The sequence below is a fragment of the Salvelinus fontinalis genome, chromosome 36 (assembly GCF_029448725.1).
Source record: "Salvelinus fontinalis isolate EN_2023a chromosome 36, ASM2944872v1, whole genome shotgun sequence".
Classification (NCBI taxonomy): Eukaryota; Metazoa; Chordata; class Actinopteri; order Salmoniformes; family Salmonidae; genus Salvelinus; species Salvelinus fontinalis.
In genome coordinates this window covers 17693134-17710624 of record NC_074700.1, presented here as the reverse complement: position 1 = coordinate 17710624, position 17491 = coordinate 17693134, and the positions used below count along the sequence as shown (strand labels likewise).

Here is a 17491-nt window from a genome sequence, read left to right as displayed (position 1 = left end):
CTCTGGCCAACTCTACTATACTCTGGTCATCTCTAGTATACTCGGGTAACTCTAGTATACTCTGGTCATCTCTAGTATACTCTGGTCATCTCTAGTATGCTCTAGTAAACTCTAGTAAACTCCTTCCTTTTACCTTGTACAGTGATGGTGAGGTGGCAGGTGCGGTTGTTGCCTGCCTGATCCGTAGCTGTGTAGCTCACCACCGTCTCTCCGACAGGGAATAGAGAGCCTGGTGTGTGCGTGGTGGACACACCCAGACGCCCACCTGAGAATGGTACACAACACACAAAAACAATAACTAACACGTATATATGATCTTGCAGACCGTCTCTGGGACATTAAAGCACAGACAAACTCTGTACCAACTATGTACTTTGGCTTTCTTATCATTTGTTGGATCACAGGTTTACATCCTTGGTTTAACACTCGAAAGTCAACTGTCTTGTCATTGTCACTGCTGCTCCCGAGTGGCACAGCGGTCTAAGGCACTGCATCTCAGTGCTAGAGGCGTCACAACAGACCTTGGTTCGATTCCAGGATGTATCACAACCGGCCGTGTTTGGAAGTCCCATAGGGCGGTGCACAATTGGACCAGTGTCTTCCGGGTTAGATTTTGGCCGTCATTGTAAATAAGAATTTGTTCTCAACTGACATGCCTAGTTAAATAAAGGTTAAATAAAAATAAAATACAAAATAAATAATGTTTGAAAGACACCTAGATAAAGTACAGTATCATTAATAGCCCTGCAGAGAGCAGTGTTGGGTCAGTTACCATAGATGGCAGAATGAGTCACTCTAGTCCTGGTTAACCATACAAGTTATACAACGGCAGGGCATGTTGAAACATGTTGAAATGGCTGGTCTCTCTCTCAGACCATCACATGGCACCAGAATAAATAATATCATAATCATCTGGGCAGACTGGGGGTAATTGCTACTGTCTGGAAAAATAAATGGATGGAGGGATTGATGAAGGGATGGATGGATGAGAGAAAGAGAGAGAGAGAGAAAAAGAAAGATGCTGTCCTAGGCACACACACACACACACACACATACGCACACACAAAGACCCAGCCGTCCCCCCTCTTCAGGGGAAGCCTTGTACTACAGTAGTTCACCTGATTCACCTGGTCAAGGGCTTGATGATCACTTGACCAGTTGAATCAGGTGTGCTAGCTGGAATAGATGGAATAGATCAAATACATGGAACGGCTGGGGGGCCCCGAGGAGAGGTTTGAGAACCACTGGTCTAACAGACACAGTAGAGTAGAACCACTGGTCTAACAGACAGAGTAGAGGAGAGTAGAACAACTGGTCTAACAGACACAGTAGAGGAGAGTAGAACCACTGGTCTAACAGACACAGTAGAGTAGAGTAGAACCACTGGTCTAACAGACACAGTAGAGTAGAGTAGAGTAGAACAACTGGTCTAACAGACACAGTAGAGTAGAACCACTGGTCTAACAGAAACAGTAGAGTAGAGTAGAACCACTGGTCTAACAGACACAGTAGAGGAGAACCACTGGTCTAACAGACACAGTAGAGGAGAGTAGAACCACTGGTCTAACAGACACAGTAGAGTAGAGTAGAGTAAAACCACTGGTCTAACAGACACAGTATAGTAGAGTAGAACCACTGGTCTAACAGACACAGTAGAGGAGAGTAGAACCACTGGTCTAACAGACACAGTAGAGTAGAGTAGGACCACTGGTCTAACAGACACAGTAGAGGAGAGTAGAACCACTGGTCTAACAGACACAGTAGAGTAGAGTAGAACCACTGGTCTAACAGACACAGTAGAGGAGAGTAGAAACATTGGTCTAACAGACACAGTAGAGTAGAGTAGAACCACTGGTCTAACAGACACAGTAGAGTAGATTAGAACCACTGGTCTACTACAGACACAGTAGAGTAGAGTAAAACCACTGGTCAAACAGACACAGTAGAGTAGAGTAGAACCACTGGTCGAACAGACACAGTAGAGTAGAACCACTGGTCTAACAGACACAATAGAGTAGAGTAGAACCACTGGTCTATCAGACACAGTAGAGTAGAACCACTGGTCTAACAGACACAGTAGAGTAGAACCACTGGTCTAACAGACACAGTAGAGGAGAGTAGAACCACTGGTCTAACAGACACAGTAGAGTAGAGTAGAACCACTGATCTAACAGACACAGTAGAGTAGAGTAGAACCACTGGTCTAACAGACACAGTAGAGGAGAGTAGAAACACTGGTCTAACAGACACAGTAGAGTAGAGTAGAACCACTGGTCTAAAAGACACGGTAGAGGAGAGTAGAACCACTGGTCTAACAGACACAGTAGAGTAGAGTAGAACCACTGGTCTAGCAGACACAGTATAGTAGAGTAGAGTAAAACCACTGGTCTAACAGACACAGTAGAGGAGAGTAGAACCACTGGTCTAACAGACACAATAGAGTAGAGGAGATCCACTGGTCTAACAGACAGAGTAGAGTAGAGTAGAGGAGAACCACTGGTCTAACAGACACAGTAGAGGAGAGTAGAACCACTGATCTAACAGACACAGTAGAGTAGAGTAGAGTAGAACCACTGGTCTAACAGACACAGTAGAGGAGAGTAGAACAACTGGTCTATCAGACACAGTAGAGGAGAGTAGAACCACTGGTCTAACAGACACAGTAGAGGAGAGTAGAACCACTGGTCTAACAGACAGAGTATAGGAGAGTAGAACAACTGGTCTAACAGACACAGTAGAGTAGAGTAGAGTAGAACCACTGGTCTATCAGACACAGTAGAGGAGAGTAGATCCACTGGTCTAACAGACACAGTAGAGTAGAGTGGAACCACTGGTCTAACAGACACAGTAGAGTAGAGTAGAACCACTGGTCTAACAGACAGAGTAGAGTAGAGTAGGACCACTGGTCTAACAGACACAGTAGAGTAGAGTAGAACCACTGGTCTAACAGACACAGTAGAGGAGAGTAGAACCACTGGTCTAACAGACACAGTAGAGTAGAACCACTGGTCTAACAGACACAATAGAGGAGAGTAGAGTAAAACCACTGGTCTAACAGACACAGTAGAGTAGAGTAGAACCACTGGTCTAACAGACACAATAGAGGAGAGTAGAGTAAAACCACTGGTCTAGCAGACACAGTAGAGTAGAACCACTGGTCTAACAGACACAGTAGAGTAGAGTAGAACCACTGGTCTAACAGACACAGTAGAGTAGAACCACTGGTCTAACAGAAACAGTAGAGTAGAACCACTGGTCTAACAGAAACAGTAGAGTAGAACCACTGGTCTAGCAGACACAGTAGAGTAGAGTAGAGTAGAACCACTGGTCTAACAGACACAGTAGAGTAGAGTAGAACCACTGGTCTAACAGACACAGTAGAGTAGAGTAGAACCACTGGTCTAACAGACACAGTAGAGTAGAGTAGAACCACTGGTCTAACAGACACAATAGAGTAGAGTAGAGTAGAACCACTTGTCTAACAGACACAGTAGAGTAGAGTAGAGGAAAACCACTGGTCTATCAGACACAGTAGAGGAGAGTAGAACCACTTGTCTAACAGACACAATAGAGTAGAGTAGAGTAGAACCACTTGTCTAACAGACACAGTAGAGTAGAGTAGAGGAAAACCACTGGTCTAACAGACACAGTAGAATAGAACCAGTGGTCTAACAGACACAGTAGAGTAGAACCACTGGTCTAACAGACACAGTAGAGTAGGACCACTGGTCTAACAGACACAGTAGAGTAGAACCACTGGTCTAACAGACACAGTAGAGGAGAGTAGAACCACTGGTCTAACAGACACAATAGAGTAGAGGAGAACCACTGGCCTAACAGACACAATGGAGTAGAGGAGAACCACTGGTCTAACAGACACAGTATAGTAGAGTAGAACCACTGGTCTAACAGACACAGTAGAGTAGAGTAGAACCACTGGTCTAACAGACACAGTAGAGGAGAGTAGAATCACTGGTCTAACAGACACAGTAGAGTAGAGTAGGACCACTGGTCTAACAGACACAGTAGAGTAGAGTAGAACCACTGGTCTAACAGACACAATAGAGTAGAGGAGATCCACTGGTCTAACAGACACAGTAGAGTAGAGTAGAGTATAACCACTGGTCTAACAGACACAATAGAGTAGAGGAGAACCACTGGTCTAACAGACACAGTAGAGGAGAGTAGAACCACTGGTCTAACAGACACAGTGGAGTAGAACCACTGGTCTAACAGACACAGTAGAGGAGAGTAGAATCACTGGTCTAACAGACACAGTAGAGTATAGTAGAACCACTGGTCTAACAGACACAGTAGAGTAGAGTAGGACCACTGGTCTATCAGACACAGTAGAGGAGATCCACTGGTCTAACAGACACAGTAGAGTAGAGTAGAGTAGAACCACTGGTCTAACAGACACAATAGAGTAGAGGAGAACCACTGGTCTAACAGACAGAGTAGAGTAGAACCACTGGTCTAACAGACACAGTAGAGGAGAGTAGAACCACTGGTCTAACAGACACAATAGAGTAGAGGAGATCCACTGGTCTAACAGACACAGTAGAGTAGAGTAGAGGAGAACCACTGGTCTAACAGACACAGTAGAGTAGAACCACTGGTCTAACAGACACAGTAGAGTAGAGTAGAACCACTGGTCTAACAGACACAGTAGAGTAGAACCACTGGTCTAACAGACACAGTAGAGGAGATCCACTGGTCTAACAGACACAGTAGAGTAGAGTAGAGTAGAGTAGAACCACTGGTCTAACAGACACAATAGAGTAGAGGAGAACCACTGGTCTAACAGACAGAGTAGAGTAGAACCACTGGTCTAACAGACACAGTAGAGTAGAGTAGAACCACTGGTCTAACAGACACAATAGAGTAGAGTAGAACCACTGGTCTAACAGACACAGTAGAGTAGAGTAGAGTATAACCACTGGTCTAACAGACACAATAGAGTAGAGGAGAACCACTGGTCTAACAGACACAGTAGAGGAGAGTAGAACCACTGGTCTAACAGACACAGTAGAGTAGAACCACTGGTCTAACAGACACAGTAGAGGAGAGTAGAATCACTGGTCTAACAGACACAGTAGAGTAGAGTAGAACCACTGGTCTAACAGACACAGTAGAGTAGAGTAGGACCACTGGTCTATCAGACACAGTAGAGGAGATCCACTGGTCTAACAGACACAGTAGAGTAGAGTAGAGTAGAACCACTGGTCTAACAGACACAATAGAGTAGAGGAGAACCACTGGTCTAACAGACAGAGTAGAGTAGAACCACTGGTCTAACAGACACAGTAGAGGAGAGTAGAACCACTGGTATAACAGACACAATAGAGTAGAGGAGATCCACTGGTCTAACAGACAAAGTAGAGTAGAGTAGAGGAGAACCACTGGTCTAACAGACACAGTAGAGTAGAACCACTGGTCTAACAGACACAGTAGAGTAGAGTAGAACCACTGGTCTAACAGACACAGTAGAGTAGAACCACTGGTCTAACAGACACAGTAGAGGAGATCCACTGGTCTAACAGACACAGTAGAGTAGAGTAGAGTAGAACCACTGGTCTAACAGACACAATAGAGTAGAGGAGAACCACTGGTCTAACAGACAGAGTAGAGTAGAACCACTGGTCTAACAGACACAGTAGAGGAGAGTAGAACCACTGGTCTAACAGACACAATAGAGTAGAGGAGATCCACTGGTCTAACAGACACAGTAGAGTAGAGTAGAGGAGAACCAATGGTCTAACAGACACAGTAGAGTAGAACCACTGGTCTAACAGACACAGTAGAGTAGAGTAGAACCACTGGTCTAACAGACACAGTAGAGTAGAACCACTGGTCTAACAGACACAATAGAGTAGAACCACTGGTCTAACAGACACAGTAGAGGAGAGTAGAACCACTGGTCTAACAGACACAGCAGAGTAGAGTAGAACCACTGGTCTAACAGACACAGTAGAGTAGAGTAGAAACACTGGTCTAACAGACACAGTAGAGTAGAGTAGAACCACTGGTCTAACAGACACAGTAGAGGAGAGTAGAACCAATGGTCTATCAGACACAGCAGAGGAGAGTAGAATCACTGGTCTAACAGAAACAGTAGAGTAGAGTAGAACCACTGGTCTAACAGACACAGCAGAGTAGAGTAGAACCACTGGTCTATCAGACACAGCAGAGTAGAACCACTGGTCTATCAGACACAGTAGAGGAGAGTAGAACCACCGGTCTAACAGACACAGTAGAGTAGAGTAGAACCACTGGTCTAACAGACACAGTATAGTAGAGGAGAGAAGAACCACTGGTCTAACAGACACAGTAGAGGAGAGTAGAACCACTGGTCTAACAGACACAGTAGAGTAGAGTAGAACCACTGGTCTAACAGACACAGTAGAGGAGAGAAGAACCACTGGTCTATCAGACACAGCAGAGTAGAACCACTGGTCTATCAGACACAGTAGAGTAGAGTAGAACCACCGGTCTAACAGACACAGTAGAGTAGAGTAGAACCACTGGTCTAACAGACACAGTAGAGTAGAGTAGAACCACTGGTCTAACAGACACAGTAGAGTAGAACAACTGGTCTAGCATACACAGTAGAGTAGACCCACTGGTCTAGCAGACACAGTAGAGTAGAACCACTGGTCTAGTAGACACAGTAGAGTACAATCACTGGTCTAACAGACACAGTAGAGTAGAGTAGAACCGCTGGTCTACTAGACACAGTAGAGTAGAACCGCTGTGCTAGCAGACACAGTATAGTAGAACCACTGGTCAAGCAGACACAGTAGAGTAGAACCACTGGTCTAGCAGACACAGTAGAGTAGAACCACTGGTCTAGCAGACAGAGTAGAGGAGAACCACTGGTCTAACAGACACAGTAGAGTAGAACCACTGGTCTAACAGACACAGTAGATTAGAACCACTGGTCTAACAGACACAGTAGAGTAGAACCACTGGTCTAGCAGACACAGTAGAGTAGAACCACTGGCCTAGCAGACACAGTAGAGTAGAACCACTGATCTAGCAGACACAGTAGAGTAGAACCACTGGTCTAGCAGACAGAGTAGAGTAGAACCACTGGTCTAGCAGACACAGTAGAGTAGAACCAGTGGTCTAACAGACACAGTAGAGTAGAACCACTGGTCTAACAGACACAGTAGAGTAGAACCACTGGTCTAACAGACACAGTAGAGTAGTTCCACTTGTCTAACAGACACAGTAGAGTAGAACCACTGGTCTAACAGACACAGTAGAGTAGAACCACTGGTCTAACAGACACAGTAGAGTAGAACCACTGGTCTAACAGACACAGTAGAGTAGAACCACTGGTCTAACAGACACAGTAGAGCAGAACCACTTGTCTAACAGACACAGTAGAGTAGAGTAGAACCACTGGTCTAACAGACACAGTAGAGTAGAACCACTGGTCTAACAGACACAGTAGAGTAGAACCACTGTTCTAACAGACACAGTAGAGTAGAACCACTGGTCTAACAGACACAGTAGAGTAGAACCACTGGTCTAACAGACACAGTAAAACAGAACCACTGGTCTAAAAGACACAGTAGAGTACAACCACTGGTCTAACAGACACAGTAGAGTAGAACCACTGGTCTAACAGACACAGTAAAACAGAACCACTGGTCTAAAAGACACAGTAGAGTAGAACCACTGGTCTAACAGACACAGTAGAGTAGAACCACTGGTCTAAAAGACACAGTAGAGTAGAACCACTGGTCTAACAGACACAGTAAAACAGAACCACTGGTCTAACAGACACAGTAAAACAGAACCACTGGTCTAGCAGAAACAGTAGAGTAGAACCACTGGTCTAGCAGACACAGTAGAGTAGAGTAAAACCACTGGTCTAACAGACACAATAGAGTAGAGGAGAACCACTGGTCTAACAGACACAGTAGAGGAGAGTAGAAACACTGGTCTAACAGACACAGTAGAGTAGAACCACTGGTCTAACAGACACAGTAGAGGAGAGTAGAACCACTGGTCTAACAGACACAGTAGAGTAGAGTAGAACCACTGGTCTAACAGACACAGTAGAGTAGAACCACTGGTCTAACAGACACAATAGAGTAGAGGAGAACCACTGGTCTAACAGACACAGTAGAGTAGAACCACTGGTCTAGCAGACACAGTAGAGTACAACCACTGGTCTAGCAGACACAGTAGAGTACAACCACTGGTCTAGCAGACACAGTAGAGGAGAACCACTGGTCTAGCAGACACAGTAGAGTAGAACCACTGGTCTAACAGACACAGTAGAATAGAACCAGTGGTCTTGCAGACACAGTAGAGTAGAACCACTGGTCTAGCAGACACAGTAGAGTAGAACCACTGGTCTAACAGACACAGTAGAGTAGAACCACTGGTCTAACAGACACAGTAGATTAGAACCACTGGTCTAGCAGACACAGTAGAGTAGAACCACTGGTCTAGCAGACACTGTAGAGTAGAACCACTGGTCTAGCAGACACAGTAGAGTAGAACCACTGGTCTAGCAGACACAGTAGAGTAGAACCACTGGTCTAGCAGACGCAGTAGAGTAGAACCACTGGTCTAACAGACACAGTAGAGTAGAACCACTGGTCTAACAGACACAGTAGAGTAGAACCACTGGTCTAGCAGACACAGTAGAGTAGAACCACTGGTCTAGCAGACACAGTAGAGTAGAACCACTGGTCTAACAGACACAGTAGAGTAGAACCACTGGTCTAACAGACACAGTAGAGTAGAACCACTGGTCTAGCAGACACAGTAGAGTAGAACCACTGGTCTAGCAGACGCAGTAGATTAGAGTAGAACCACTGGTCTAACAGACACAGTAGAGTAGAGGAGAACCGTTTTTATTCCAATCAGTCTGACATGTCTGGCTGAGTGGTGTCCTGGCCGTGTCTACCCTTCAGTCTCCGACTAAATATAACCCAGGCAGCATCGGGGACCAGGGTGTGTATGTGTGTGTGTGTGTGTGTGTGTGTGTGTGTGTGTGTGTGTGTGTGTGTGTGTGTGTGTGTGTGTGTGTGTGTGTGTGTGTGTGTGTGTGTGTGTGTGTGTGTGTGTGTGTGTGTGTGTGTGTGTGTGTGTGTGTGGGGGGGGGGGGAATCAGGGCGTGGGCCTGATGGAAAAACAAAACATGCTGACGTTGGAGTAACGTCCGAGTGACGTCGCCTCGCCGCCTTGGTTGAAAACCACAACGTGGTTATTTCTGTTTGCTTGTTGATGGCATATCGTGTGTGGACCTTGGCAGGAAGGTAGTGTGTGTGTGTGTGTGTGTGTGTGTGTGTGTGTGTGTGTGTGTGTGTGTGTGTGTGTGTGTGTGTGTGTGTGTGTGTGTGTGTGTGTGTGTGTGTGTGTGTGTGTGCGTGTGTGCGTGTGCTCAAATATTTAGTCTATACTGTGTGTGTGCTTGAATGCATGCATGTGTATCTGTCTGTCTGAGTGTGTGTGTGTATCTGTCTGAGTGTGTGTGTACATCTGTCTGACTGAGTGTGTGTGTACATCTGTCTGACTGAGTCTACATCTGTCTGTCTGAGTGTACATCTGTCTGACTGAGTGTGTGTCTCTGTCTGACTGAGTGTGTGTGTACATCTGTCTGACTGAGTGTGTGTATCTGTCTGTCTGAGTGTGTATATCTGTCTGTCTGAGTGTGTGTGTATATCTGTCTGACTGAGTGTGTGAGTTCCCAGCAGGCCAGCAGCAGTGATGATGACAGGTTAGAGCCCCATAGAGAGTTATGGTGATGTACCTGTCACAAGGGCTGCTGTTTGGGGATGTTCTATCTGTTTGTCTGAGAGATTCACTATTACCCTATGGTGTGTGTGTGTGTGTGTGTGTGTGTGTGTGTGTGTGTGTGTGTGTGTGTGTGTGTGTGTGTGTGTGTGTGTGTGTGTGTGTGTGTGTGTGTGTGTGTGTGTGTGTGTGTGTGTGTGTGTGTGTGTGTGTGTGTGTGTGTGTGTGTGTGTGTGTGTGCTTGTGTTTAAGCAAGACCCTGTGTCTGCATACTGAGTGAGGTCATCAAACTCACTGAAACATAGCTGATGTCCTGTCTATACATTACTGTTCCTGACTCAGCTGTTCACTGACACACATAAACACTTCCTTACTGCATACTGAAACATGAGCTCTCCAGACTCTCTGTCAGCAAGTCTGTGGGTCATCCAGCCAGAGAGGTCCAGTACTAACATCACCCTTTGACTTGTGCATATGTGTGTACAGTATGTATGTGTGTGTGTGTGTGTGTTCTCTGTGCCAGCCAGAGAGGTCCAGTACTAACATCACCCTTTGACTTGTGTATATGTGTGTACAGAATGTATGTGTGTGTGTGTGTATGTGTGTATGTGTGTATGTGTGTATGTGTGTATGTGTGTATGTGTGTATGTGTGTATGTGTGTGTGTGTGTATGTGTGTGTGTGTGTTAGTGTTAGTGTTAGTGTTAGTGTTAGTGTTAGTGTTAGTGTTAGTGTTAGTGTTAGTGTTAGTGTGTGTGTTAGTGTTAGTGTGTGTGTTAGTGTTAGTGTTAGTGTTAGTGTTAGTGTGTGTTAGTGTGTGTGTGTGTGTGTGTGTGTGTGTGTGTGTGTGTGTGTGTTAGTGTTAGTGTTAGTGTTAGTGTTAGTGTTAGTGTTAGTGTTAGTGTTAGTGTTAGTGTTAGTGTTAGTGTTAGTGTGTGTGTGTGTGTGTGTGTGTGTGTGTGTGTGTGTGTGTGTGTGTGTGTGTGTGTGTGTGTGTGTGTGTGTGTGTGTGTGTGTGTGTGTGTGTGTGTGTGTGTGTGTTCTCTGTGCCAGCCACAGAGGTTCAGTATTAGGTGATCTATGACGCCATGGCCTTCATATTAGCCAGCACAGAACACTGTGTGTTAAAGCTCTCAGAGCAGGGGTGCTGAACTAGAATCAGTTTTGCCTTTTTGACATCATAATGAATAAGACTATATGGACAGGGGGATCCTGATCCTAGATCAGCACACCTCTCTGACACAGTTTTTGGACCCTGGAGCACTAATATATAGTAGAAATGATGATTGAACTTTTTGTGGTATAGTAAACTGAAGGAATATACATGACTGTATATGACTCTATAATTAGTATATTATTGCATAAGTGTTTCTATCTAAGCATATATGTAAAGCTCACACTAACTATGCTCCCAATTCACCGCTTTATTGACAACGTTCCCATCCGTCAGGTCTGACGAAGATTCGTTTTGGCACCAACATTTTTAAGGATGTGCGTATGTCCAAAAACATTTCTATAGTTCAGCATTTTCCCACAAAAAAATGCCTGTGTCTCTCAGATGTCTGAAGTGAAGTGAACCACGGCCCCTAATAGTACGGTGATGACAGAAACACACTATCCTGTATACCGCACGTCCTCTGTCTCTCTGGTTCACACCATTCCACTATCACACACACCCTGCCATCCGTTTTGTCACCAAGGCCCCATATACTACCCACCACTGCGACCTGTATGCTCTTGTTGGCTGGCCCTCGCTTCATATTTGTCGCCAAACCCACTGGCTCCAGGTCATCTATAAGTCTTTGCTAGAGAGAGAGAGAGAGAGAGAGAGAGAGAGAGAGAGAGAGAGAGAGAGAGAGAGAGAGAGAGAGAGAGAGAGAGAGAGAGAGAGAGAGAGAGAGAGAGAGAGAGAGAGAGAGGAAGAGGTGCAGTCTGGGATCCCACACACCTGAGTTGTCGGAAAACTGTGGCACCTCCCAGGCGACGGCCGCCTGCGTGTCTGTGGCCTGGAAAGTGGGCGGTGACCTGCACCTGTCAATCACAGGGGGCTCCGTATCTAGAAAGGAACAACATCGTTGTTGTTAGGGAGACGACAAAGCTTGACCATGACAACCAACAATCTCCAGCTGAATGTTAACTAATTGGACTGATTTAGTGTTGAGCACTATTGCTATCCTACATTAGGACTTATATCAGTATATTAGTATATAGGTAGTAGTATTCCTACAATCGGATAACAATCTAGTGTAACCCTATGGTAAAGTAGGGTATGGTATGTTCTTCATTTTAGTGGTATGTGTTAAACATGTGTGTCTAATGAAAGCCACTGCATTCCTTCATAATAGCATATGGAAATATTCAGGGCTACCACAGTGCTTTCCCCCTTGGTTTCTGAGAGGTTTAAGTGTGTGACACTGGACACCCTTATTTTCCACACTTTGCACACTTGAGTTTGCCACCTGTGACAACTGTGTAGACTCGTTATTTATCTTTTATCCAAAGGGACTACTGCATGTGGCAGCCGGGATCCAAACCCCACCACTCTGGAGTTCTAAGCACCTCACTCCCACTAACCGAGTCATTGGAAAAAAAAAATATTTTTTATTTTACCGTTATTTTACCAGGTAAGTTGACTGAGAACACGTTCTCATTTGCAGCAACGACCTGGGGAATAGTTACAGGGGAGAGGAGGGGGATGAATGAGACAATTGTAAACTGGGGATTATTAGGTGACCATGATGGTTTGAGGGCCAGATTGGGAATTTAGCCAGGACACCGGGGTTAACACCCCTACTCTTACGATAAGTGAAATAGGAAATAGGAACTACCAGAAGTATTTCCTGATAACGTAACCTGACCAGGAGAAACTCTGGGCGCTACTTAAAAGATACAGTATGACTAGAGCCTGTAGGCTATAACTGGGGCCTGGAGTTTTTCACGGTCAGGTCATGAGGTCAGGAAAAACTTAGGTTCCTGATCGCAATCACACGTTTCACATTGGTATTGCTGTGATGTGCTGTGATGTGCTTGTGATGTTGGTTGTGATATGGTTACAATAAGGTGGTGTTATGGTTATGATGTGGTAGTAATATGTGATCTGTGCTTGTGATATGTGGTTGTGATATGTGGTTGTGATATGTGGTTGTGATATGTGGTTGTGATATGTGGTTGTGATATATGGTTGTGATGTGGTTGTGATATGTGGTTGTGATATGTGGTTGTGATATGTGGTTGTGATATATGGTTGTGATGTGGTTGTGATATGTGGTTGTGATATGTGGTTGTGATATGTGGTTGTGATATGTGGTTGTGATATATGGTTGTGATGTGGTTGTGATATGTGGTTGTGATATGTGGTTGTGATGTGGTTGTGATATGTGGTTGTGATATGTGGTTGTGATATATGGTTGTGATGTGGTTGTGATATGTGGTTGTGATATGTGGTTGTGATATGTGGTTGTGATATGTGGTTGTGATATGTGGTTGTGATATGTGGTTGTGATCTGTGGTTGTGATATGTGGTTGTTATATGTGGTTGTGATATGTGGTTGTGATATGTGGTTGTGATATGTGGTTGTGATATGTGGTTGTGATATGTGGTTGTGATGTGGTTGTGATGTGGTTGTGATATGTGGTTGTGATATGTGGTTGTGATCTGTGGTTGTTATATGTGGTTGTGATGTGGTTGTGATGTGGTTGTGATATGTGGTTGTTATATGTGGTTGTGATGTGGTTGTGATATGTGGTTGTGATATGTGGTTGTGATATGTGGTTGTGATATGTGGTTGTGATATGTGGTTGTGATATGTGGTTGTGATATGTGGTTGTGATGTGGTTGTGATCTGATGGTTGGTTGTGGTTGTGATATGTGGTTGTGATCTGATGGTTGGTTGTGGTTGTGATATGTGGTTGTGATATGTGGTTGTGATATGTGGTTGTGATATGTGGTTGTGATATGTGGTTGTGATATGTGGTTGTGATATGTGGTTGTGATATGTGGTTGTGATATGTGGTTGTGATATGTGGTTGTGATGTGGTTGTGATGTGGTTGTGATGTGTGGTTGTGATCTGATGGTTGGTTGTGGTTGTGATATGTGATTGTGATATGTGGTTGTGATATGTGGTTGTGATATGTGGTTGTGATGTGGTTGTGATGTGTGGTTGTGATATGTGGTTGTGATATGTGGTTGTGATATGTGGTTGTGATATGTGGTTGTGATATATGGTTGTGATATATGGTTGTGATATGTGGTTGTGATATGTGGTTGTGATATGTGGTTGTGATATGTGGTTGTGATATGTGGTTGTGATATATGGTTGTGATATGTGGTTGTGATATGTGGTTGTGATGTGGTTGTGATATGTGGTTGTGATCTGATGGTTGGTTGTGGTTGTGATGTGTGGTTGTGATATGTGGTTGTGATATGTGGTTGTGATATGTGGTTGTGATATGTGGTTGTGATATGTGGTTGTGATCTGATGGTTGTGATATGTGGTTGTGATCTGATGGTTGTGATATGTGGTTGTGATATGTGGTTGTGATATGTGGTTGTGATATGTGGTTGTGATATGTGGTTGTGATATGTGGTTGTGATATGTGGTTGTGATCTGATGGTTGTGATATGTGGTTGTGATCTGATGGTTGTGATATGTGGTTGTGATATGTGGTTGTGATATGTGGTTGTGATGTGTGGTTGTGATATGTGGTTGTGATTGTGATATGTGGTTGTGATATGTGGTTGTGATATGTGGTTGTGATATGTGGTTGTGATTGTGATATGTGGTTGTGATATGTGGTTGTGATATGTGGTTGTGATATGTGGTTGTGATATGTGGTTGTGATCTGATGGTTGGTTGTGATGTGGTTGTGATATGTGGTTGGTTGTGGTTGTGATATGTGGTTGTGATATGTGGTTGTGATATGTGGTTGTGATCTGATGGTTGGTTGTGGTTGTGATATGTGGTTGTGATATGTGGTTGTGATATGTGGTTGTGATATGTGGTTGTGATATGTGGTTGTGATCTGATGGTTGTGATCTGATGGTTGGTTGTGGTTGTGATATGTGGTTGTGATATGTGGTTGTGATATGTGGTTGTGATATGTGGTTGTGATATGTGGTTGTGATATGTGGTTGTTATATGTGGTTGTGATATGTGGTTGTGATATGTGGTTGTGATCTGATGGTTGGTTGTGGTTGTGATATGTGGTTGTGATATGTGGTTGTTATATGTGGTTGTGATATGTGGTTGTGATATGTGGTTGTGATATGTGGTTGTGATATGTGGTTGTGATCTGATGGTTGGTTGTGGTTGTGATATGTGGTTGTGATATGTGGTTGGTTGTGGTTGTGATATGTGGTTGTGATATGTGGTTGTGATCTGATGTGTGGTTGTGATATGTGGTTGGTTGTTTATTTTTATTTATTTTTTATTTATTTATTTTTATTATTATTTTACCGTTATTTTACCAGGTAAGTTGACTGAGAACACGTTCTCATTTGCAGCAACGACCTGGGGAATAGTTACAGGGGAGAGGAGGGGGATGAATGAGCCAATTGTAAACTGGGGATTATGATGGTTTGAGGGCCAGATTGGGAATTTAGCCAGGACACCGGGGTTAACACCCCTACTCTTACGATAAGTGCCATGGGATCTTTAATGACCGCAGAGAGTCAGGACACCCGTTTAACGTCCCATCCGAAAGACGGCACCCTATACAGGACAGTGTCCCCAATCACTGCCCTGGGGCATTGGGATATTTTTTAGACCAGAGGAAAGAGTGCCTCCTACTGGCCCTCCAACACCACTTCCAGCAGCATCTGGTCTCCCATCCAGGGACTGACCAGGACCAACCCTGCTTAGCTTCAGAAGCAAGCCAGCAGTGGTATGCAGGGTGGTATGCTGCTGGTTGTGATGTGGTTGTGATATGTGGTTGTGATCTGATGGTTGGTTGTGATGTGCTTGCGACCTGACCTCACCTATGACAGTGACAGTGAAGGTGCAGTTAGCCTGGTTCCCAGCACGGTCTGTCGCTGTATAGATTATCTTCTCCTCTCCTATAGGGAACAGCTGGGGAGGGGTGTACACAGGCTTCACCTGAACCAGGACCTAGAGGGCAAAGGTCACAGATGACTGTTAGGAGTATTATTCATCATCTCTCATTGATTCCTTCACAGGATTAGTCATGTAAAGGATTCTTCCTTCCTTGAGAGTTTTTCCTTTGTTCCTTGGCCCTACTGCTTGGTCTTGGTTGCTTGGGGGTTTAGGTTTGAGTTGATGTTCTGCACCTTGTTGCATTTTGTGAAAAGCTCTTCACAGAGAAAATATGAACCTCAGGAGAGGTGCACACTAACACCCTGGAGGGGAAAAGAGACAACCCTCCTCCACTCACCTCCTCCCCAGAGTTGTCAGTAGCAGTGGGCACCTTCCAGCTGATGTTGGCAGTGCCACGCCGCTCGTCCGTTTCTGCCACCACGTCTCTGGGGCACTGGATCCACGGACGTTCTGAATCTGGATGGAGAGAGTAAGAAAATAAACAACAGATAAACGACAGTCCTAAGAATCAGAGTGGATGGATAAAGAGGTGGCCAAAAAATCCCCCAAAAACCTAACAAGGAAGATGTCGGGGTCAATCTGGTTTCAATTTCACTCAGTTAAATTGGACACGATGGGACTTACTCATAGGAGTGCCATTCCTCAACTGACAGGAATTTAGACGGAATTAACTCCAACTCTGCTAAGAACAATAAACGGTAAAGAAGGACATGAACTGAAGCAACAAGCCCAGGAGGAGACTTAGGCTTCTTCCCAAATGCCATCCTATTCTCATTACTTTTGACCAGGGCCCATCGGGCTCTGGTCAAAAGTAGTGTACTACATAGGGAGTAGGGTGCCATTTTGGATGCACACTTCTATCACACGTCGTCATGACACTGAGGGAGGGACTGTGATGTCACACCTAACCTCTGACCCCTCTCACACAACATGTCAGAGCCCCCTCTGTTCTTAATTACAGAGTTAAAACACTCTGCCATGTTGACATCATCACCTCTTAGCCAATTATGTGTCTGTCTCTATTATTGACATCACCTCATTGCCGATTACAGCTGTCGCTGTCTTTCTATACATCAATAACCTTAACATTACCCTCTAGGATAGTGGTTCTGAACTGGTGGGACCCAAATTTGGATTTATTTATTTTATATTTTTTTGCGGGGGATTAAAAAAATACTCCAGTCTAAATTTAAACAACTAATACCAGGTAGAAAGTGTGTCGAAATTATAATGAAGTTACATTTTTTTTAAATTATAATTATTCTTAAAAAAATATTTTTCAATCACAGTATTTTCAATATTTGTGGTCTCAAACAAAAGAGCTTGCCAACATTCTTCACCAAGTATATGAGAAATGTGGAATTATTGACAATGAAATGATGTGAATGTTGTTCCAATGTTTAATATAATTGCTACATTTACTGTCAATATAACATTCAAAATAGTTTTCCAGATTGCGTTTCGGCACAAAGAATCACAATGCAAATATTGGGTCGTGACTGAGACAACCTGGTCCATTTGGGTCCGTAGCCAAAACCAGTGGAGAACCAGCGCTCTAGGGTATATGAGACTCCCTCTAAGCTTTGCTAAGCCAGGTAGGTCAATGTCAACAGAGAAGACTGCTTTACTGGGTTTTGTGTGAAAGTTCACAGCTGGAAAAGACCCATTTAGTGAGGTAT

The 17491-nt window shown here is 44.3% G+C and overlaps 1 protein-coding gene across 3 annotated transcripts in view; it reads right to left on the bottom strand.

Moving 5' to 3' along the window:
• Positions 1-16260, bottom strand: part of LOC129835335 (sushi, von Willebrand factor type A, EGF and pentraxin domain-containing protein 1-like) — a gene marked incomplete at its 5' end in the record, with an annotated part of 115313 nt that extends 99053 nt beyond the window's left edge. For all 3 annotated transcript variants that reach the window (XM_055900930.1, XM_055900929.1, XM_055900931.1), the window contains 4 exon segments: positions 134-265; positions 11707-11814; positions 15737-15866; positions 16150-16260. In XM_055900930.1, the coding sequence (XP_055756905.1) occupies positions 134-265; positions 11707-11814; positions 15737-15866; positions 16150-16260 (481 nt within the window).
• Between the last annotated feature and the right edge of the window lie 1231 nt (positions 16261-17491).